Raw genomic sequence first — 23973 nt, 5'->3', positions numbered from 1 at the left:
GATCCCTTCCTTTGCCTCCTACGTGATAAATGGATTTGCCACTTTAATGTTCTTTTAGAACAAGCCTCACAGCAGCTCATTTACAATGCACAATGACAAGAAGATGTGCTAAAAATCTCTCCATTACAGCAGAGAGACCAAGTCCCTCTCTGATGCCTTGGGAAGGCTGATCTGAAACAGAGACTGGACAGCGCCAGAGCATAAAGGAGATATTTATTGAAAGGCCTCCAGGATCCACCTTGGGCAGGACAGGGCCTGAGCAGGGCCACACCCAAGGTGGACCCAAAATGGTCACAAAATGACTGACCAGTCACGAGGTGTTACATTTTTATAAGTTTTGGTCCATTTGCATATTGGGGTTTAATTGTCCAATTCCAGCCGCAGGCTGTGAGGTCTCATCCTTCTTGTTCCTCCCTCCAGCCACCCTTGTTTGTGCTTTTGGGCCTGAAAGTTGTTCTTGGTCTCAATCAGGAAAAGGATTTGTTTTGTGTCCCTGCTCTGTGCAGAGCTGAGTGACACTGACTGTGAGCTCAGAGCTGCACCCCTGGGCAGCACAGAACCTGAAATACATGAAAGCTGGAACTTAAGGCACCATCTCTGCCTCCTTTGAGCAGAAGCTGTTCTCCATAACCTGTTAGGGATGTAAAGGGTGTTTCCTGGCAATCCACCACAACCATCCCTACCTTGTGTGGTGAGTCCACAAATCAGGATGCAAGGTGGGGAAAAGTGTGCTGGCACCATCCTGCACATTCAGCTTGTATTAAAAACTGACACAATTTGGCAGAGGTATTAAAGATTCTCAATTATCTCCCACCTCCTACTGCTTTATCCTTCTGCAGGCTGAGTAAACCCAGCATGTGGATTCTTCCAGCACATCTGTCCTCACTGTGCCATGCAGGTGTTTCCAGCAGCAGCAGCTGGGGCTGCAACTCTGAGAGTTCTGAGCAAGGAGGGCAAAAGAGAAGCAACAATATGGTTCAGTGTCAGGCAGAGAAAGGAGAAAGGCAGCAGAGGCACTGCTCAAACATTCCAGATACAGATGTGCTCCCCCCTGTTCCAGGAGAAAACCTGCTGTTTGTCCTTTCAAAAGTCACAAACTCCCCTTGAGAAGCACTAGAATCCTGTGACAAAATTCAGTATTGCCAAAGGCAAAGGGCTATTCACTATCAAATTCTTTTTACTTTGCTATTTAATGACCCCATTCAGTCCACAAGCTTCTCCCTGCTGCTTCAGTCTGCAGCCTTCAAAATTGTAACAAAGCAAAATCAATTACAAATTTATCTCAACAACACAACTGGAACCCAAGTGAACTCTGCCAATGCTCAGCAGCAAAATGTAAAGGACAGTCTGAACTGGGAACAGCCTGCTGACCTCCACATCATCACAGCTCACAGGAATGCAAGATAAAGTTATGCCTAATTAACATATATTAGAAAAAAGTTGTGGATGACTTTTGCCTCCCTGTTCCCACAGCTGGTTCAGTGTCTGGTAGGGCAAGACAGCCCCATGGCAATACTTTAACTCATTTGTGCTGGTGAAAAGGCAGAAACAAAACCCCAGAACATCTTGGGAGCTTTGGGCTGCTCCAGAACTCAGAGAAGATCCAGGAGAAATATTTCTGAAGAGCCTGCCCGGTACTACAGCTGTGATTGTTACTCTGCAAGGCTGAAGGCTTGGAGAAGGACAATAGAAAAGGGCATGGCCCAGGCAGGCAGCAGGAAAAACGTCCTGGTGAGGATCAGATGAGAGGGATTCTCACCTCGGAGGGAAGGAGACATTGCTGTAACGATGGTCCCTAGACAAAGGCAGCCTTGCCCTGTCCAAGGTTTGCTGTCATTAGCTCAGGATGTGCTTTTGTACACAAAAATCAGGCTATGAAAAGCCTGTGGGCATAAAGGAGACAGAGCAGTCCTGCAGCAGTGTTCGAATAAAGGGAGAGAGTCCATCAGGGCACAGGCCAAAGGGGTTTTCCCTCTCGGGGTTTCCCTTTATCCCAAACCCCCGGGCACACGTTTCTCTCTTTCTTTTCCCCTTGCTGAGGTACCAGGGAGGTGCAGCCTTCCCAAACCTCCTGCCCCATATCCCCCTTTGAACCTGGCATTTTACCCCAAAGTTCAGAAAATCAGCCTTGTGCTCACCCTTGCCTGGGTCAGAGTTAAACTGGGCTCTGTAACAAAGAAAGTGGATAGAGACACCAACACCCATCTCAGAGGCGTTAACACCCACCTCTCACCCATCGAGGTGTTTGTAAACACATTAACACATCTTTCCTATCACTTTGTTGCCCCAAAGGAGTAAATTCCTCTCCCTTGCTTTAGAAACCAGTTAAGCAATGAACAGCTTAGAGAGAAGGAAAGGATTCAATGTCCCTCGTGTAGCTTTGAAAACCCAGGGATGGTGAAGTGGCCTGAGCAGGATGAGAGGAAAGGGGGTCCCAGCCCCGTGTCCACCACATTCCTCCTCCAGCTGGAGCTCGGCTACTGCATCAAACACAGCAGAGCTCAGGTTTCTCCCATTTCACCCACGCAGCTGCATGGAGAAAAGCTTCTGAGTTCCAAACCCAGAGCAGTTTTAAATACAGACGTGGTACTGATTTGATGGCAAAGCCAAAAGTGCAAGAGGAAAAAAGGTAAAAAAAAATATCTAAACACAGCAGGCACCAACCTTTCCTGGGTTTTTTCCCTCCCTCCAGCGGGATGGGATCAACAGCCTGTCCTGCTGAGGGCAGTGTACAGCCCAGCCACACCTGCAAACTTCCTTCACCTCAGCCTTCCTACCCTGCAAAGTGTCCCAGATCTGCTCTGCAACATGAACAGAGAAATGGAGCTTGAGGCTGACACAGAATGACCTAGAGTGGTCTGAAACTCCAGGTGCTGTGGCTTTGTTACCAAAGCTGGAAATCTGACTGGAGAAATGCAGATGGATTCCAGAGGCCTCATCAACTCCTCTCACACTGCCCAATCCTCTGGAAGCAGATCTGGGCTTGAACTGTTTGGGAATCATTTCACTTCATTAAAATCTCACACGAGATGGAGATGACTACAAAAATTCACAGATAACACCTGAGAGAAAGTGATTTTCCACAAATCTAGTCACCTCCAAGGAGGAACAGCAGCACCATGGGTCTCATTCCTGCAGACAATTATCCAGCTGGAGCCGGTACCTGACCTGATAGAATCTTTGCATCGATATCTGGCGGACAATTTCACAATGGCCAAAGCAAAACAGTTCTCTTGGCCTTTTCCTTGCATCCAACAGGCAGTGTTTAGTCGTTGCCTCCAGCTATCCTTTGAAATGTAGATTATAAAAGACCCACTGCCAGCATGGGCTGTGGAGATAAGAGGAGCATCAGGCTGGAAGTGAGGCTGTGCTGAGCAGCCTGGTAGTTCTGGAATATTGTCACACAGAAGGAAACAGCAGCTGAGCAAATGCTGCCAGCTCTCACTCTGCCAGCAGCAATGCTTGATCACCCTACCTGCACTTGGCAGCTGCAAGGAAGTTGATAAGACATTCACTTCTCAGGTTGATAGCAATTGCAATTCTGATTGCATCTCTGAAATTTTCATTTGCATTTTTTACTTTCACTAGTAAGTCTCCACTTCCTTCCCCATTTCAGGAGGTTGGACCAAGGTATTTTTTTCACGTATGTCTCACTGCAGAGACTCAGGGACTGGTTCAGATAAAAGCTAAACAATTAGGTAAATACTTGCCAAAATAATTTTATTTCTTTTGTGCATTCAAATATATATATAAACATACTTTCTGTAACTTTCCAAGACAGCAGCATCTTATCACAAAAAAATTTTCTAAACTTAGCTTTTTTTTTCCTTTTTAAACAAGCAGTTTGGCTCTCAAAAGTACAAAATTAGGTATGAAACTGAATTGCTTGGCAACGGAAACAAGCAAGATAGTCTCTTTCATAAAAAACCAATTTCTTTGCAGCCTCATTTTGCAGGCAGGGACTATTAGAAGCAGATTCTTATTGGGCTTATCATGGGTCACCAGGATACTAAAATGCATCTATTCATTATCCTTTCACAGTGCCTCATACCCTTGTCAGAAATGAGCCTGACAGCACTGGTACAGGGTCCTGGTTTTAAGCCTTGTCTTCTGTTGGGACTCAATCTTTGCCTTTCTGGGGACCACACCTGTGGCCAGTGATTCTGGTTAGGGTGAGTTGGCAGTTTAATGCACAACAGGAAAGCTGTTTGTAGAGTTTTCAACACAACCAATAATCAATCAATGGCCAAGGCTGATGCACTAATATTCAAAAAACAGTATTCAGGGTCTGTATTTAAGCAAAATGAAGATATGGAGGTTACTCCAGAGTGCAGGTAATGTTTTAATTCAATCCCCAAGCCCAATATTCCTCTTTTAAACAACTGTCTCCAAAATGTCCCCAGGGATCTAAACAGAAACTGGCTGCAGTGGCAAATAATTTCTCTGGCAAATAATGTATCACCATTTCTCTGGGGAGGCCATACACTACATTTCCTAACTTTAAAAATTTGTTTAACTTTTACAATCTCATAGTTCTTTAGGGTTAAGGGTTAGGGTTAGGGTTAGGGTAAGTTAAGGTAAAGCTTTAAAGAACAGTGGGTAATTCCACCTCCAGTGTTGTTTAAATAATTTTATTATTAACAAGAAGTGCTGTTCACCCTTAGGACACGAGGTAAGCACCGAGCTCCTGGCAGTCATAGCAAGCCACGCTGTCCAGGACCCACTCCCGAGTTACCACGGCAACGTTCCTGTGCTGCTGGATTGCTGCAAGACACAGACACAAATAAATGAATGATGCAGCTGTTATCAAAGGAGTCCAAACAAGCTTAAGGTGAGTCCACTGATGTCTTTCAGAATAAGCTGTTTGCTTTATCTGTGACATTTTAAAAGTCTTGATAAAAAAGCAGAAGTGTGAAGGCAGAGATGTGGCACTGCCACTCCCTTCAGCAAGGCAAGTGACAGAGAGGAGCTCTTGGGCAATTGGCCAAGCAGGAGGCAGTGAACCCCACAATAGAAACACTAAAAACAAAGAACACAGTTGTTGTCTTTTAATTTAGGATCTCAGGGACAGAGCTTTGGTTCCTGTCTGCCCAGCCATACCGAGTATGTGACAAGCAATGAGCCTCATTGAGACAGAAGCAACAGAAAATTACTGAAGTGTTTTCAGACTGTTCTTCCTCATTCCAGGATAATTCTATTTTCTCTTTTTTCCAGTGCCATGGAAACAGCTGGGTTTTTCACATCATCATCCTGCTCTACTGTTTTGTTGGATTCCCTGCAGCCCAACTAGCTCCCACTCCTTCTAGAACCTCACTGTCTCTGAGTCAGTCTGGAACACTTGCACTTTCAAAGCCTCATGGTTTCTCTCCAGCATTTTGCTTAAAAGAAAAAAATGCAAAACTACATCTGTTAAGGCTTTTTAACATGACCTCTTCAGACCAAGGGAATCTTATTCCATCAGAGGCTTTCTCCTAGATCTTACTGGTCCTTCAAGGACACCCTTCCCCACCTTTTAAAAACCATTCAATTAGAGAAGTTTCTGTAAAGCTGATGATACACAGAGGACAACTGAGGAAAAAGCTTTTAAGACTCTTGCTGGTTCTTGAGACAGTATACTTTGTCCTTTAAGATTTTTCTTACAAGACATATTTCCATCTCCAGATGCAGCAGAGTTTTGATTTCTCTACACCCCTTTGATATTTAGCAATTAAAAGGACAGAAGGGACAAAGACAGTTGATGTGTACCAGAAAGCAGCTTAGGACAGTGTTGCTTTACCTCTACAATCCATGTCTTCCTTCCAAGCATCTGGCTGCACAACCACAACAGCAGTAGAATTCTAGGATTTTAAGATAAAAAATAAAAATGCTATTGTTGTCTATCCTTACATAATCCCCAATCTCGTATCTATCTACAGAGAGCAATAACTGGGCTAACTGTGCTCAGAGCATCACTTCAGAGAGGAATTTAAGAAATAGTAGAGGGAGAAACACATTAGTTCCTAAGATTCTTCTGTGATTTCTCTCCAGAAATGCTGTGACTACACTCAGCCACTAAAGGGCTTTTGGAGCTGGAAAGGGAGGCTCAGTGCTAATTTCAAGACAAATTAGTGATGTGGCCAACATCAATCATTCCTCCAGTACAAGGGAGCCTCTCTCCCAGGGAAGGCTGCCCAGAGCCAAGGGGCACTGCCAGCCTGTGCAGGCAGCTCTGAAACTGTGGGAGAGTAAAAACTGCTCAGCACTTACTGCTGTGTGTGAGAACAGGTCAGGCTGCTTCACCACAGAGGCACCACACAGCTCCACCATCCACTGCAGATGCTCTGAGGAAATCAGATGAAATCAGTCAGTTACCTCAGTGATTTATAGCACAGTGAAGCTGACACTATTCCCCAAGCCCTCGTGTGTTTGTTCCAATTCACAAACCACCATAATTTGAAAGAGATGTGAGCCTCAGTAGAAAAAGAGTCCTTTCACTTTCAAACCTGCCAGGGAACATCAACTCCCTCCTCCCTCACCCCCTTGACAGGTCTGCACAAAACAAAACCCTGAAAAAGCACTGGAACACAGGCCCAAAGCTTAATCACAATTTATTTCCCCTTATCATAAGGGTGCAAGATGTGACATGAAAATTAAAAATCAGAAGTTAGAACTGTGGTTATTTCTCATTAACAAAAGTGGCCAAGTACTCATTAATAAAAGTACTTTATTTGCACCAATTTCTTGAATTGGTAGTGAAGAAGATCAAGTCTCTCAAGTGCAAGAGCCACAGCTGAGGATCCCTGCAGCAGGTGAAAGCACTGCATCCAATTACTGCAAATGTCAAGAAACATGAGAGTATTTCACTCAGACAAAAATAAAGTCACCCAGTCAAATTTTCACCCAGTCAGAATTGGAAAAATCAGAAAGTATTTGCTGAATAAGCAAAAAAAATGGGAAGGCAGGTACAAAAATTTTAAGTAGAAAAATTATAGATTAAATTTTCAAAAACTTGTCACATACTTCATTAAATTTTAAAACTCAAAAATGAAGCTATCCTGAAGAGCTTTTTCTATTAACTTTTAACTTTGTCATGTTTCACTTTTACCACTTGCTCCTATAGACAGGAGGCTACAATAAGGATGTGTCAGCTGCTAGAAAAAGGATACTTAGGAACTGTTTACTAAGACAGAAGAAAAAATGCTCAAATATCAGTGATCAAGAGCAGCAATAACAATTACCAGACAGCATGACATTAATGCTTTTTCTTCAGTGCTAGAGAATCAGAGATAAACTAGATAAAAGGCCTAGTTTGAAATGCAGCAGAATTGCCAGGGGGTTGTCTGAGGACATCCAAATAGAAGAGAACACCATTTCAACTCAATTTGGAGATAGAAATAGATAAAATTATTAACCTACACTTTACCCCATGTAGGTACTTTAAATGTTCCAGAGGAAAAGAGGTAAAAAATTACCCAAGAAAAGGTCAAATGTAAAATTCTGGTGAATGCACAGTGCCCTTCCAAATATTTTTTATGTTAACCATTCATCCAACTCCCCTAAAATGACACACCTGGAGTCATATCAGTGAAAGGTCCACAGCAACAGATCTCAAAGTCTTTAAAGATCTGAAAAGCAAGGAACATGTTAGAGTTCATATGGGGTTTTTAAAGGAACAATGCTTTATATGCTGTTTTCATTGCACTTCCAGGGCTTGTTATCAAGTTATGACTGTTTCACAAAGCATTTCCAAAGCTCTTTGTAAGCTACAAACCAAAAGAATATTAAAGAGCACTAACCCTCTGTTATAAAAAGAGAACATTCACTCTAGGCTTAGTGAGCCCCTTCAGAATATCTGCTCTGCTGCTGACAGAGCTCACTTTTCATGTATAAAAATGCTGAATTTGAACAACTCTGTGTGTATAGAACAGCAGAGATATTGGAAGAAGTTCCAGATACTCAGCCAGCACAGCCACATATCTGAAACCCTCAGAGTTTGCATCCCTGATGTGCTTGTACCTTTTCAGTCAGGGCCTGTCTGGCCCTCTTAGGACCTTGATGGTTTCTCCCATTGATTACATCTCCTCTGACTTCAAAGTTCTCCTGGAACACAAAAACCAGCAAGGAATCAGGAGTTAGAGACTGGGAACACTTCCCTGTCAGAGTTCTGCTTCAAAACAGGAAGATGTCAGATTTCAGAACTTAAAATCTATGAGTGTGTTCAGAATATGAATTAAAAAGGCTTTGCAAGAGAAATGCTGGAGTGATGAAACCCCTGCAGCACCTGGCAATTTTTAAAGAAACAAATTATAGTCAAACTGTATAGTAATCTAGCAAACTAAATAAAAGAAGCAGCACAATCCAAGACTATAATTGTCTTATCAGTAAAGACTTATTTGATAGAAACTGTCTGTACATAACATAATTTCCTTAAGCAAAGAAAAGATCTTTTGCTCGATGGTCTAATCTATTAATATCAGTAGGAACACTTATGAAAATATGTCTATAACCTGTTAAAAATAATAGGGACTCATTATGTCTTCAACATCAATGAATACATAGGGCCTAAATGTGGTTTTTGGCAAAACCAGAACCCCAGGTTTCAGAGCTAAAATTCCATATATTAAATGTTAAGATAATATCTGAGGTAACTGATAAGACCATCAGTAACTGAATTACTTAACATTTGACATTTCACTCAAGATAAAAGACCTACCTCATTCAGTATCCTTCCTTCTTTAAAAGACTGAATTATCCCTAAATAAAAAGATCAGAACAAGAAAAGTAATTTTATCCAGCAAAATGCTTATTCCACTAGCAGAATTCTGACTTCATTGCTATATTAAATTGTAGGTATTTGTACTAAAGGAATACAATATAACAGTGAAAGTACTTAAAGAATTTTTTTACCATTTATAAATAATACTAATTTTACACTAATTGATGCCATGCACTGCAAAGATTTAAACTAAGAGTGACAAAAAGCTTTTGCCATAGTGGGGAGCCATCTGAAAGCAGAAAAAGTGTTCACAAGAGTAAGAAGCTTGATATTGCTGCTTGTTTGTGCTTCTTAATTTTAATTTCTTTTGAAGTATTTAGAAGAAACACTGCAAAACATCACATGGCAAGGCATGAAGAGATCCTTTACTGTAACAAGTGAAGGCTGCATTCATGGTAGAAGGGCAAAGAGCAGTTTTACATACACTGGTAACTAACTACCCATTTTCTTCCTGCAATGCCCAGGAAATACTTCAGGGTCCGTTCACACACCAGCTCCTCATCTGCAGAGCAAACAACAGGAAGAGTTATTTTAGTTTTGCCATTAGCAAAAAAGCCACAGGTTCAGGGTATTTGTATGCAAAAGCAAACTTTTTTTTTGCTAAGTGCAGCAGCAAAATATCAAAGCTGTACAAAGGTTCAAAAAATCCACTGTCATGATCCTACTAAACTGAAGAAAATGAGCAGAAACTAATCAATGCACCACTTGTGAGCCCTTTTTTTTTAATTAATCAATAAAGAGGCATGAAAAAGCATTAATTCTTTGGGAACTATCTTTGTTTCCTTCTCTTTGGTTCTGAACTACTTCACACTAGTGTGCTGTCAACACCTGAAAATTAACCAAGCAGCTGGAGAAACAAATATCAAGTAACAATAACACACAGGAAAACTGCCCTCACATTGATCCTGTGAAACACAATGAGAAAACTCACTAAGTTTAAACAAAAAACTTACAATAGAGAGAACAATCAATACCTCTTCCTCAAACTTATTAAATTTATTGCTGACGTGTCTGCTTGTTGTTTAAACTAAAGGTAAAAATTCTACATGGTCTGTCAATAGAGGATTTGGTGCCCAGCTCCCAACAAACCTGTTTTCATTATGACATGGGTTGTCCCTTCAGTAATGTGATTAGATAAAGTGCTCTGAGTTTTTTTCACAAACTTCTGGACCACCAACTGAAAAGTAGTTAAGAAAATAATAGTTAGCAACATTTTTAAACCCCCCAACAGCTCCAGTTTGTAGTAGCATAATGTGACAGTTACTTTAAAGTACAGAATGTACATTTCCTTAAGTTAATTTTGGCACCATTAAACAGATTAAAGTAATGCAGAACTCTTGGTGTGTTTTTTAAAACCCAAAAGCCAAATCCTTCTGGAAACTGAGTACAGAAACAGGATTATCAGTAACTCAGAATTGCTATTACAGAAATGCTCACTATGGATCAGAATTTGGGTACAGCAGCATCATCTGAGAACAGTGCCTGAACCAAACACCCACACAGCCCCTCCCCAGCCCCAAGGCTCCGCAAGTCCTCTGGCTTTGGAATCTGTGTTTTTCTCCCCAGACATCAGGGATTGTTTAGAAGTTCAAATTTCACTAGCTTAACAGTGCCATCAAAGGCAGCACTCTTACAGTTTTAGGAGTGATAAACTTTAAGTTGTTATGTTAGTCACCTGCAATTTCTGCAAGATTAGTTTTATTACACTTGGAGATCTCTCTACTGAGGACAATAGTGGTAATCAGGAATTATTAACTACTGATCTAAAATTCTGAAATTCACTTACGTGCTCGCTGTGATTCAGACCTGATGCCACAATTGACATTTCTTTCCTCTTGGTCACAACAGGACATGCAGCATTTTCTTTCCCAGTTGCATTGTGCAGAACAGGTACAGGCAAACATTCACTTCTCCTTAATTTGTGTCCTGGGCCACAGCTTTTATCAGTGTTCTGAGCTACAACAGCCCCACCTGTGGCTTCTGCAGTTCGAGGGGTAAAAGGCCTTACAGAGGAGGAAGAGTTTTCTGTACCCTGGGTCACCTTTCCAAAAAGATCTGATGAGACAGATGCACTCTTTTTCCTGGTCCCAGATTTCTGCTCCTCTGCATTTTCTGAAGAAAAAGCAAAATTACTCCTTCAGAAAACTGCATCTCTTCCTTGGAGTCATGCCAGAAGGTTATTGCTCTCTCTTTTAGGTTTAAATTCTGCAGTTACTCCCCCTCTTTATGTGTTTATTACTTCATCTTTGCCTCTATCATTACCTTTTCCTGATCTATAGGCAAGACACCAGAACACCTGTGGAACTTTTAGCAGCATTTGTCAAAGTGTCTGAATTTAGAAGTGAGATAGAAAAACTCCTATTACTGTCAAAATGCTGTCACACCCCATTTGATGGGCTGCCAAACAAAGCAGTAACACCTTTTTAAAATTACCAGGAACATACAAATTAAAATCCCTGACTTACAGGGAAAAATTCTATCTTGCTGATATGTGAAAACATGAAAAGAACAGGAGAAATCCACCAGAAATCAAAATGCACTGGGTTTCTCTTAAATGTTACCTGCTTCAAGCTGACACTGCCTGTGTTCTTGCACTGCTTCCTGCACAGGTTTTGTCTTTTCAGAGAGAGTTTTGTTCTTTACAACACTGTCACACTCAGGGCCTTTCTCCACATCTGATTTCTTTGTTAAAGAGGACTTAGAAAATGGAAGCAACAATTCTGGAGACCTTGAGAGAGGGAAATTGATTTTAATACACTTTTCCCTCTTTTAAGTAAAGGAAAAATGTAGCAACAGTGAAACTATTGTAATTTCCCAGAGGCTCAGAGATACTTCATTTAATTCTTTTTTAAAATAAAAATTCAGAAATAAACATTAAAAACCCCAAAAGTCCAAACAAAACAATTAACCTGTTATTTTCTTCTCTCTTTTGCTCCATTTCAGATGCTCCTTCAGTCTTGGAATGTGGCAGCTCCCTGGGGACAGGTAAACCCTCACAGTTCTGACTCCCATTCTGCTTTAGCACTGCTTCAAGCGCAGCCATTTCTTGCTGAAGTTTTTTCAGGCTGTTTTGCATTGCATTCTTTTGCTGCAAAGCAGGCACAGGAAAGCCAACATAAGCAAACACAGGATTAATTTCTTTAACAAACACTTGAAAATTAGAAATAGCAAAATTGTTTTGAATTAAGTTTTTGCCATGTGTTCCAAAGGTGACTGTGGTACTTTTACTGTAACAAATAGTACACACATCCTACATCAGAAGCAAAAACACCCAAACAACCACACACTCATTTTGCCAGTCATGTTATTTCAGTTTAGATGTCTCAGAGTTTAATCAATTAGAAAACAAAACAACTCCTGCACAAATTTTTTGAAAGTAATTTTCAATTACTTTACAATTTTAAGCCTGAACTCCATTTGTAGCTCAATCTATGATGTTCATTATTAAATTTAAATTGAGTTTTCATTTTCCACTGTTAATAAAAGCTCCAAAGATCATTTAAAGGACTAAAAAAAATCATAATATTCTTCCTTATGCTCCCCCTCAAAAATTACATTACATGATCAAAAACATGCCACAGGCAGGTCCTCATAAGAATAGCTGAGGGTTTCAAAGGACCTTTTTAAAAACCCAAACCCTTCACCTTGCATGATGAAGCAATTTCCACAGAACTGAACCTTTCATTTGTAGCTCCAGCACTGGCACCGTGTGGAGCCTCTTTGTTACTGAACCCATGAAAAGCCCCAAGCAAACAGAAAACCATCACCACAATCCAAATCCCCCACCCACACTGCCATGAATCCATTCAGCCTGTGCACATCCCAGTATCCCCATCCATGAAGGTACAGCAGGAAGGAATGTCCTGCCAGTGAATACATTTTACACTGATGCTGTGAACAGAAGAAGCACCCATAAAGCACAAAAATTAAATTCATCTTTTTTTTTTTGACATACATAAGCCCCCATAGGGCTGATAATGCCGAAGAGAGAATTGGCATAAGACTTACCTTAAAGTCACACAGGACAAAGAAAAACCCCAAAGCAAAACATGAAAAACCCAAGCCCCTAACCCTCAGCTGAACCCCCACCCCAAATCTCCCAATACATAAAGTCAGGCCCCTGAGCAGCATTCAGGATTTTAACAGCAGACAAAAATTACACTGCCAGACACACCTTTCATTAGACACTGCCTGTTGGGACTTGCATCTATTATACTCTAATATGGAATTATTTGATTTAATCTTTACACAGAGAAGACAAGTCTCCATGCTACTAAATATCATATTGTAACAATTCTAATCCTTATCACCAAATCCTTACCAATTTCTATCATTAAAGCTTTTTAATATAGGGAGCTGACATTTCCAGCATTGGCCAAGTGTGGAGATGCATTAATTAGCACCTCCCAGAATTAAGCCCTGTAACCAACAGCACATAACAAGCCGTGCAGTGTAAGGTCATCAGGTGAGGAAAAGTTGGACAAATAATGGCATAGAAGCAGCTCTACAGTTCTTCATTAATTTATGCTTTTGGAAGAATTAGGATGAAAGGAGTTTTTCACTGTATTGACTTCACAGCTTGCATGTGCTTGCTCATCTCCTGGAATGAGAGATTTTTACACTTTTTACAAGCTGCTTCCAGCATTCAGTGCATAAACTCACCTGTGTAGTGAGGATTTCAGCCTGGGAGAATGGTCCACAGGAATCTTCTACAATACTTATTTCACTGTCATATCCAGACGCTTCACCTTGAAGAAGGTGGGAAAAAAACTCCCTGGATTAAAGAAAAAATCTCACCCAACAACAACAAACCAACCAACATTATCTATCAGCTCTTAGTACGTAGAGATTTTAGAGAACTAATAACACTAAAGTGACAAGCTTTGAAAATGCTGAAGTTAGAAGAACAGATCTCCTTAAAGTGAACATTTCAAAGAATACCATGTCACACACATGACAAAGCAGAATTCAGTGTTTCACCAGGGATGGAAGAGTCCTAAACATTTAGAAAGGCCATAAAAATGGCAAAATATTCTCTACAAAATTCTACAGCCAATTCAGCAAACATTTCATCTGGGGAAAAGCCTGGATAGGCTGTGAAATTTTGCTGACAAGGAAGTATCATGTTGCAGTAAGAGAAACCAGCATTTCCCTCAAACATGAATTCCCATCAGCCAGTCTGTAGTGCCCAAGCTGTTCATTTGTGCTCTGAACAAAGAACACTGGAAGAACATAATTGTCAGGAAATAAACCACTGAGGGTTTTTTGTTTGATTAAGGTTGATATATTCTTTTAGAAGAGCAAGCATCCCTTAAATACAGAATAAAGTTCCCATGCAAACATCAAAACCCTTGGTGTAAGGACATTATAAACACAGCTGCAGAGAGAAAAATCTTGGTTTGTACCTAGATTTGTTCCCATGTCTGGGTCTTTTTGGCATTCATGTTTGGCTGTCTTCAGCCCTCCAGTACAATTCTGAGAAGTTTCTCTGTTGTCATCTACACTGCTCATTTGTTTGGACACTTGAGCTTGTGGTGAAAGTTTCTTCGCTTCTTGTGCTCCATTAAGAGATTCTTCAGACATGTTGGACTGGGAAGAAAATAAGTTGACAGAGCATTCTGACTCCTGGCTTGGTGAAACACACACATTACTTAGGACAGCTTCAGACACTTTCTGCACATTATTGCCATCATCATTCACACTGTGAGGCAACACACCGGGACTCACTGGACACTCCACCACTGGGGACTCTACCCGAGATGTCATTTGTTTATCAGTCTGCAAAGGTGTGCTTGCAGATTTCCTGAAGATGAATGTCTGAAAGCATGGTAACTCCTCATCCTCACAGGACTCTTCATCTGAGGATGGCAGTTTCTGCACTTGTCTTCGAGACTTCCGAACTCCTCGGGATCTTGGCTTAGACCTTGCATTTCTACTGTGCAGGTCTTTTCCCAGGGCATTGGCACTTTTTACAAACACTGCAGATTGCTCTCTCCTATCAGTCTCACATAAGCTGGTGTTCACCTCAATATCAGTGTCAGAGCTCAATAAGCAATTAGGGGTTTCAGACAAACCTGTAAGATCATTATTCTCTCCAAGAGCTTCTCCCAGAGCCCCTGCAGCTGAACACTTGGGCACTGCTGTGCTAACAGCTTGGGCTGCTTGTTCTTCATTCTCCTTTACATATTTTCTTTCTCTTTTGCTACTTTTTGTCCTAGTGATTTCACAGCTGAATTCAGCAGGGCTTTGCTGACAAGTTTCAGAACAAATCATTGATGTGGATTGAAAATGTAGGATTGGTCCTTTGCCAGTAACAACTTCAGTCTTTCCTGCCTGATTGCTTTCTGAATTGAAGATGATTTCCTGGCCTGTGTTTAAATCATTTTGTCTGGAATCATGCTTCTCTGTGTTGCTCTGATCACTTTGGCTTCCATCACTTTCAATGGGATCCTGTCTCAACTCACTTTCTATCCCCATCTCATTTGACACTGGCTTTTCATTGTCCTGCTCTTCTTGTAGCAATCCATGTTCAGTCTGAGCAGTCCCTGCTCTTGCTGGTGTCAGAGTCTCTTCCTCTGCAGCCTGTGAAATGTCATCCCAGTGTTCTGTGCTGACAGCAAAGCAAGGCACAGGATCAACATTGGCAGACTCACAGGTCTTAAGCTTCTCTTTCTCAGAAATCCTATTTAAGTCTTGAGCAGCTGCTTTCTCTTCTTGTAAGCCTTCTGGTTGCAATTGTCTGCTAGCCTTATTTTCTACCTGAGCAGCACATGATGGATTTGAGGTTTCAGAAGCAGGATCTTCCACTGCACGTGCACTGTGAGACTGAAAAAGTCTGAAGGATGAGCGCTTTGGATGCCTAAATACATTCCGCAAATATTGTGTGTCCAAGTCACTGTCTTCAGCTTCCTTAGTCAACTCCAAAACGTTTTTAGCCATTGGCAACTTTTCAGTTTTGAAGTCCCCTGGAACATTTTGTGAATCATGCCCACACTCCTGGGGGAAAGGTGATTCAGCCACCACTTCAGTCTGGTGAGAAGCACTTTGCCCAGCAGACGCTGAAGAAAAATGGAGGAGGAGAGGGCTACCTCGTATTTCACTGTCTTGAGAACTTGTATCAGGTGCAGTGGAACCACAGTTTGAAGGCTGACATGGAGGATTGAACAGACTTTTTCCAGTTTCTGCAGTGTCAGATAAATTCTTTACATTAACCTGCATTTCATTTGCTTCCAGATCACCTCTCTCCAAATTAGCGACTGGCCCGTCACTGAGCTCATCCTGAGGCTCACACAGCTCTTTGTGTTCAGCAGAGTGAGTTGCCACATTCCTTTGGTCCCCAGAGACAGACCTTCCATGATCACTGTTACTCTTTCTTGCTCCCTTTACTCCTTTCTTTGTTTGTTTTGTCATTTCCTCAGAAAGTAACTGCAGCCTTCTGCTGCGCCTGACTGGATTTTGCTCAGAATCAGTTTTCCTGGGCTCTCCACTGCTTGGATAGCTGTCAATCTGGGGCTCAGCTGGATCAGGGAAAACAGAGCTTCTATTCACTACTAACTGCAGAGCACACTTAGTTCTACTAGAATGTCTACTTTTTGCTGCAGAACTTCTTTTTTTGGTGCTTTTCTGATCACAATTATACATTTCTGGTTCCCCATCACAGGGCTTGGTAGTGACCTCCTCAGTAGCTTTCTTCAACATGGACTCTCCTCCTTCCTCAGGTTCTGTTAGTGTATTATTTGCTCTGTTCTGAGAGAGGTGACTCTCATTAGCACCAACGCTTTCATCACATCTTTTCTTTTCAGCATCTCCAGGGCCCCAGTTAACACTTTGAGGATCCCCATCTGCCTCATCTGTATCTTTTTTCTTGATGAAATCCTCAGGTTGCAGGACACGGGCGCTCTTCCTCTTTCGTTTGAGTCTGTCATTGCTGAAATTATTCTGGGACTTATCAGCAGCCACATCTTCCTTTCTCTTAGTAGGCAAAACGTCTCTCAAGGTAGAAGGGGGATTTGATTTCCTCCCTTTCACGTATGTTTTTCCAAATATTTTGTCTTTGATGTTTTCTGCTGTTTGTTTTTTTGACCCCTTCTTTTTTCCTTCCACTGCTGCAACTTCCATGGAATCGGCCAGAGGGTCAGTCTTTTCTGAAATACAGGACTCTTTATCTGATAAACACAGATCTCCTTCACCTGAAACATCAGCTGATGCAGCAGATTCATCCAGGGAAGAACCAGAAGACAAAATCTCATTGCTTTTTGAAAACCACTCATTGACTTTCTGAATGCTCTGCTTCAGTCTCTTCTTGGAGACTTTATTCAGGGGGGCAGAGTGAAGTGTCCCTGGCTGAGGCAGCTTCTCCATAGAAAGTTCTTTATCATGGGAAGAGTCATTCTCAGGTTCATTTCCCTCTGCAGCTCCCACACTTTGTACATCAATGTCCATTTCCTTGTTTTTATCCAGCCTGCTCTCTGAGCTATCTTCTAAATCAAACCCCTGGTCTTCATTGTTGTACTGGGCTTGCTGTTCATCCATTTCTTCTGTGTTATTAAGGAATGATGTGTCCCCATTCACTGTGGGACTGGCATCACCAGTTCTGTCACACTGCTCTGGGAGCAGGTCTCCAGCAAGAATATTTAAAGGAGAACTCTGACATTCAGTCACATTCACTTGGTCAGGTTTGGCACATTCAGTGAAGCTCTGAGTGCTTTTCTTGTTCAAGCATTCCTTTGAGAAATCACTTTCATCTGTTAGATTTAGAGATATAATAAATTATTAACCTCTATTTTACACACACAAACACAATAAATAACAAGCTTAATGGCTCCTTTGTTTTAAAAGAACTGCTCTTATTTCCTCCCCTAATCAGAATATAACACTGCACAAATCTCCCTCTAGAGAAAGGCAGAAAGATCATATTACATGTTCTTTTAAATTTTTACAAGAATTACCAGCCAGTGCTTTTTCATGTGTAATATGGCTCATGTAGAATAGATCAAGTTTTGTACTTTGATCAAGTCACTTTTTTTCCTTTTTGTTCCAATACATAGAACATCTACATTTTAAGTATCAAGTCTACAGGAATAATCTTGTATTAGCTGTAGGCATCAATAGAACTACATTATAGCAGGCTGCAAGTATATATATATACACACAATCATGTGAAATAAAAATGTTAACTTGTAGTCCCTTTCAAGTTTAATCACCTTTGTCACCAAAATAACAACACACCTCTGACATTTGGTAGTGTTATTTCTTTGGGGCACAGCTTGTCAGGCTGTGCACTGCAAGAATTTTCATTCCCTTCCTCAGCACTCTCAAGTCCTTCCAGCCTTACTTGAGAAGAAACCTGAACCACTCCTTTGTCTTCAAACCTGTTGGGAAAGGAAATGTACTTTCATTACAGATAAAACCATAACAGACAGAATAGAAGATGATAGCTATTTTCCCCTTTTTGCTCTCTGAAATAGCTCCTAGAGAAGTCAAGCTGCACAACTGACACTCACCACAACCAGATCTCTCCAGAGTTTCAGGCCATTTCTTTAAAAGATTCACTCTTGCAATCCTGAATTTAGTATTTACTTTCTAAAGCACAGTGCCTACTTTTCTATGGAAGATCTATGTTCCCAAGAAAACATTTGGAAAACAGTTTTAAAGCTTTTAATATGGGAAACTGTTGGAATTCAGCTACCCATTCTACCCTAATGCCCTCAAAGTTGAAAACCATTTTTCAGCTTAAGAATTACATCAGTCCTATGCTAAGAAACTAGAACACAAGAAAAGGGGAATATTGAACTACTGTCCTTAGAAAATACGAATTCCTTAATCACCTTCACTTACCCAGTTTTGCTTGGCTGTTTAAAACACTCTTCAGATGATTCAGAGCCTGAAAACAAATAATCTGTTACTCCGGTTGAAATGATTCAGGGAAAGGTGACTTGCTAGATTCAGTGGTTATCATCAGATACATGCCTATTCCTTTCTAGAGCTAGATGCTTTCAACTTTGAGCAGATGAAATCAAGTCCAATTGTGAAGTATTTTACCTAATTACAATGATTTCTATGTATAACTACATGGCTCCAGCATAAAACTGTGTTTAAATACAGTGACTGGTAGCAGACTGGTAACTAAGAGTTAATTAGCTAAAAGTTAGTTTCTAATTTTTAAATTTATACACAAAACAGCTACTAGTATTTAGAGATTTTAGCTGGAAGTCAGAGAAATATATTCAAATATCTCTCACAGATCCTTTGATCCTGGCAGATACAAGAAGGTAAAAAGTGAGGAAATAAGTTCTACTCATTAAAGGCAGCAATTCCTTCCTTGAAGGAACAGCATAACAAACAAGCTATTCATGGCATGTCTTGTTTCTCACAGCAGTCAACACCAGATAAAATAAAACTCTGAAAAACTAGAGATTGCTAAAAGATCATTAATATCTCAAATAGATTTCATTCTCATCTCAAACACTGGTGACAAGTTTTAGTATTCTTCAGAAAACAGAGGCCACCTTTAGCTGTAACAGCACAATTTTTTGCACATCTGTAAGCACCTTCTATGGATCTTGTACACCAAGGCTTAACTGTTCACTACAGCAGCATTATTTGCCATGATATAACAAATTATATAGAAAAACCCCTTTTGATTTACCAACTTGGAATTGTCCATAATTTGTCCCTTTGTTGTCATTCTGTGTGCTAAGGATAAAGTTAGTGTTTATAAAGATCTTGAACATAATCACCTTTCATTACTTTGCAAGCATTGTACACGGGATCAATTAGTGTGGATTTACAACAGATCTTACCAAACTCTATATAAATACCCTTTTGAGAATCAGATTTCTGGGGTTTGTTTCTTGGGCGACACATTTTGGCATCTGTAAGCTGAATATTCACACTGGCTTCCTGCTGACAGGAGAATAAAAAGGAATAGTTATTTACAACAGTGGGGTATTAAAAAAGAAATCATAGCTATTTAAACTTTAACAGGGGGCTGATAGAAATACTTAGTTCATATGCATTGGTAGCTTCTATGCACAATACAAGTAATTTATCATATTGACATCAGTAATGAAATGTGTCAATAGAAACAGCGATCATGCATTTAACAGATCAAATCATTAACAGTTTGATCTTACATTCTGTATTGTCTAACATTCTGTGCAGCATTAAACAGATGAAAACAAAAACAAATGCCATGGACAGTCACATATACAGATTAATTACCCCAAGCTGGGTAATGCCTTATAAATCCTGAGACATAGTTTATGATCTTACCCCTAAAAAGGTAAAAATCCTGCAAACAGTTAGGCAGCCTCATGAAACAAGCAGGTGGAACAAGTTTTCAATGCAGACTGCATTATGGCAATATTATGTATAAGTTCAGGTTTAATGCAAACATCTTTCTCAAGTAGGTTGAAGGCATAAATATATAATGTCCTTGTCCAGAATATCACTCAGATCAAACAACAAGCTGAGATCAATCCAAAATCTTCTACTTCATTATTTTATGTATATACACATATTCACATTCCAAATACATTTTTAAACAATCTGCTAAATTAAAATGGGAAAAAACAGTTACCAAGGTGAAGTTTTCTTGTCCATTTTCTTTAGCACTTTTTCTCCTCTTTCTGAAGCCCTTACTTTGGATGACAGAACTTTCTTCACACAGGGATCCAGCACCAGTGGCTTCTGTGGATGCTTTAGGAAAGCGATGACTCCTTAAAACTAAGAGATGTTATCAGGAAAAAAAAATAAATTACACTGACTTTGACTCAAGTATTATATATTAGTGAAATTGACTTGTGTAGACTCTGCGCACTTGGTGCATATACAGCTAAAATATGTTTATCCAAGAAAGAAATCTTGTTGAATTACTAGTCTGATTATTCTTTTTGAGCACTCTTCAAGTTATAAGTAAAATCTTGAGCCTTTCAACTAATTTTCTCAACCAATTTTGGTTATATAGATAATCTAGCAAGAGCAGGATCTAATTCTAATTGTTTTAGAATGTATGAGCAAGTTGAAAAGAATTAAAAAATAAAGTCTATTTTTTATAGCAGAATGTAGAAAACACAACCATTTGCCCCCAGCCACAACATTTGGTTTACCAAAATATAAACAGGCACATGTCTGACTTTTCACTACCCTAAAAACACCCTTAACAAGGGACTGAGTGTGGAAAGGGGAAATTTGGATTCCCTGAGGATCCATCTAAATGGGATGAGTTAACATGGCTACACGGCTAATTCAGGCTCTGAGACTGTTCTAATAAATTAAAACTGCAAGGCTGGGCATAATCAAAAGCAGGACTTTTCCTCACAGTTAGAGATTAAACATGATTTGATACACATCCACCCATGCTTCAGGAACTAAACTTAAGATTGGCTAGAGTCATCAAACACACACAGTAAAACTGTTCAAGAGGTTTTTCTAAGAAAATCTTGGAAACTTAGTGGAACTTATGCTTCCATATCCAAGAAAAAAACCTTTTGATAATTCTTTCCGTATTTGTTACTGCACAGTAAATGGAGTACCTTACAAATAACCATGAATTAAAAAAAAATAATAAAAATTGGGGGCATAAATTCACACCACTTACACTTTACTCCAGTGTCAAGCTCAAAAGCACGGATAGTTTCCAACAATCCTTCAATTAGTTGCTTAAATCTGGAATTTTCTTTCAGGCCTCTGAAATAACATCAGCACTTCAGTTATTTTAGGACAAATGAATTGGGTTAACTATAAATATTTCTAGAATTTTGGCTGAGCCAAAAAAGGGGTAAAACTCCAAAGTGGAAGATGAGACAATAAGAAATCATTGCCACGGAATAACAACACAACTCCTCCAAATTTGGAGGGGAAACTGGGAATTGAAACTATCACAAAACTGTACATATCATTTTCTCATAGAGGCTTGTTAGAGAGAAATCAATTGCACAGATTAAACACTAATATAGCAAAGACATTTGTTAAGAGAGGTGTGTTCACCTGGAAAAAGTTCACATTGAGGTAAGATACTACGTTTACTCTTTTAGAAATAGACAGCTTACTTAATAACCACTTTTTCCTCCTGTATTTCAGTCTTATATTAATATATTTTAAGACTCTTGTTGTCTGTTCTCAGAGCTCAAACACCTCATCCTCCAGCCCCTCACAAAGATGCATTCCTCACCTCTTGGTAACTTCAGTCTTACACAGAGGACACTCCACCACACCTTTTTTCTTCTTGCTGATAAGTTTGAACATGCAGAACCTAGAAAGAAAGAACACTTGTGATGGTAACAAGAGAAGGGTATTCTTTTCCCTAAAACTGAGAATGCCCATTCACCACTTAGGAGTAATCAAGTTCTTGTTCTGGTATTAGTGAGTTGATTGGTCCCCTTTGACACCTTTGTGAAGCTGCAGTTCTCTTTTCTAAAGAACTGACTTTTCCCCCTAACACATAAGGTATCAAAACACAATATACTACATGATTAGCACTGAAAAAGTGTATAAGGCAATTAAAACAAGTATATATGGAATTAAAAATTATAAACCAAAAAATATTATGTATGGAAATTAAAAACTGCATTGCCCTTGCAAGTTTTCAAACCTACCTGCAGAATATGTGATCGCATTTTGTTTGAACAGGCTCTTGTACCACATCCAGGCTACAAAGAGGGAAACAAAAACAAGAGCACAGAGGTTACAGACAGAGGGAGCCAGACTTCAACCAGAACCTTTGCTATTTCAGCATTTGTTTGCATTAAAGAACTACAGACCTCATTTACCTATCACAGACGATACAAAACCCACACGGCTTTACAAACAATAATCCAATCAGATACATTTTTCCCCTCACCGAATAGAGGACTGACACATTCTGGTTTTAACAGAAAAGCAAAATTTACTAGAACATAAGAGCAAAATATAAGGTTTTTTTCTTGCACTTTCTTATTTGAGCCTTACAAAACATCAATATGTTTAGTTCTAAGCACAAATGTCTGAGCTTTCTGGTAAGCTGACAAAGCATTTTTAAATAATGACAAAGCATTTTTAAAGAAATGAGAAACAAAAAAAATACACCTCCAAAAAATTAACTATACCGACATTATTCCCTGACATACCATATTGGGCACTCCAAGTTCTTCTGCATAGCTGAAAGTACATTTTGTACTTGTTCAATAGTAATCACTGAGAAGTCCATCCTTCACATCCAGAAATACTCTACAGAAAAGAAAAATACTATCAGCTTTGTTTCTGCAAAATATTCTGTTGCCTCCCATGCCCATGCTCTCCCCCGCACGGCTCCGCTCCAACTGCACAACGGTATCAAACACGTTGCTGTTATCGCTTAAGCAAACACACGTTACAGCACAGAGGGGTTCTTACTCTGAACGTTTGCAGTTAAAACCTCTCGGGTGTGCTGTACCCAAAGGAGAGCCCAGAAAGGGTTTATTCAGGTGAAACTCAGCGAGGGCGCAGAGCACAAACCAGGCAAGAGCGAGAGGGGCTCTAGGTGGAAAAGCAGGTAAAGAAGACGGCGGAGAGGCTTATGCAAAGGAGCCGGGGCGTACCTACACCAGCACAGCTGAGACCGCCCAGCAAAACCAAGAGAAAGCGGCGGCAGCTCCGGTCCGGCCCGGCAGCGGGGCCTGACCGCGGGCCGGGGAGAGGCGTCCCGGCACGGGCGGGGGGAGCGCGGTCAGCGACGGATCGGTCAGCCCAGGGGCGGTCAGTGCCGGGGCGGTCAGCGATGGAGCTGTCAGCGCCAGAGCGGTCAGCAGTGCCGGATCGGTCAGCGCCAGGCCACGGCCGGAGCGGTCAGTGCCGGAGCGGTCAGTGCCGGTGTGCTCAGTGTCAGGCCACGGCCGGAGCGGTCAGTGCCGGTGCGGTCAGGGCCAGGCCACGGCCGGAGCGGTCAGTATCGGTGTGGTCAGTGCCGGGCCCGCCCCGCCTCAGCCGTTCCGCGCGCCGCGTTTCGCGCCCTTCCCGCCCCGCCGCGCGCAGCCAATCCGGGGCGGCGGGGCCGGCACGAGCCCCTGCAGCGCCCCCTAACGGGCTCCTTCCGCCCCGGTGGGGCGGGGCCAAGGCCGAGCGTGATTGGCTTCTCTGGGCACCTGATTGGCTGCCGCCGCCACGTGATCCCGGCGTCCACCGGCGCAGTCTCTGGACGTGCGTGGCCGCGGTGCGCGCGCGCGCCCGGCTGTGTTTATTGTTGTGGTTCCGCGGAGTCC

The 23973-nt window shown here is 41.1% G+C and overlaps 1 protein-coding gene across 2 annotated transcripts; it reads right to left on the bottom strand.

The window, feature by feature from the left end:
- Positions 1-4583: 4583 nt before the first annotated feature.
- On the bottom strand, positions 4584-23412 carry BRCA1 (BRCA1 DNA repair associated). Of its 2 annotated transcripts, XM_083877833.1 has the most exons (22): positions 23318-23412; positions 22864-22963; positions 22354-22407; positions 21930-22010; positions 21357-21445; positions 20337-20482; positions 19558-19660; positions 18593-18638; positions 17984-18126; positions 14161-17499; positions 13418-13503; positions 11665-11843; positions 11317-11483; positions 10542-10867; positions 9845-9932; positions 9180-9257; positions 8693-8733; positions 7996-8079; positions 7550-7604; positions 6247-6320; positions 5777-5837; positions 4584-4764 (listed from the first exon to the last, which is right to left on the bottom strand). In XM_083877833.1, exons 2-22 carry the CDS (start codon positions 22941-22943, stop codon positions 4661-4663), a joined length of 5424 nt encoding a protein of 1807 aa, XP_083733959.1. In that variant the 5' UTR covers positions 22944-22963; positions 23318-23412; the 3' UTR covers positions 4584-4660. The 2 variants fall into 2 exon arrangements, with proteins under 2 accessions (XP_083733959.1, XP_083733960.1); XM_083877834.1 differs by lacking the exon at positions 23318-23412 and having other exon boundaries at positions 19558-19657; positions 22864-23024.
- Positions 23413-23973: the final 561 nt, after the last annotated feature.

The sequence above is a fragment of the Zosterops lateralis genome (genome assembly GCF_965231275.1).
Source record: "Zosterops lateralis genome assembly, chromosome: 24".
Classification (NCBI taxonomy): Eukaryota; Metazoa; Chordata; class Aves; order Passeriformes; family Zosteropidae; genus Zosterops; species Zosterops lateralis.
This window is presented reverse-complemented; position numbering and strand designations above follow the sequence as displayed.

Coding starts and splice junctions, on each gene's coding strand:
- BRCA1 (XM_083877833.1), bottom strand. CDS start 22,943: ATGGACTTCTCAGTGATTACTATTGAACAAGTACAAAATGTACTTTCA. Junction 11,484..11,664: donor AAGAGAGAAGAAAATAACAG/GTTAATTGTTTT, acceptor CCCTCTCTCAAG/GTCTCCAGAATTGTTGCTTC. Junction 10,868..11,316: donor GCAGTGTCAGCTTGAAGCAG/GTAACATTTAAG, acceptor CTTTTTCTTCAG/AAAATGCAGAGGAGCAGAAA.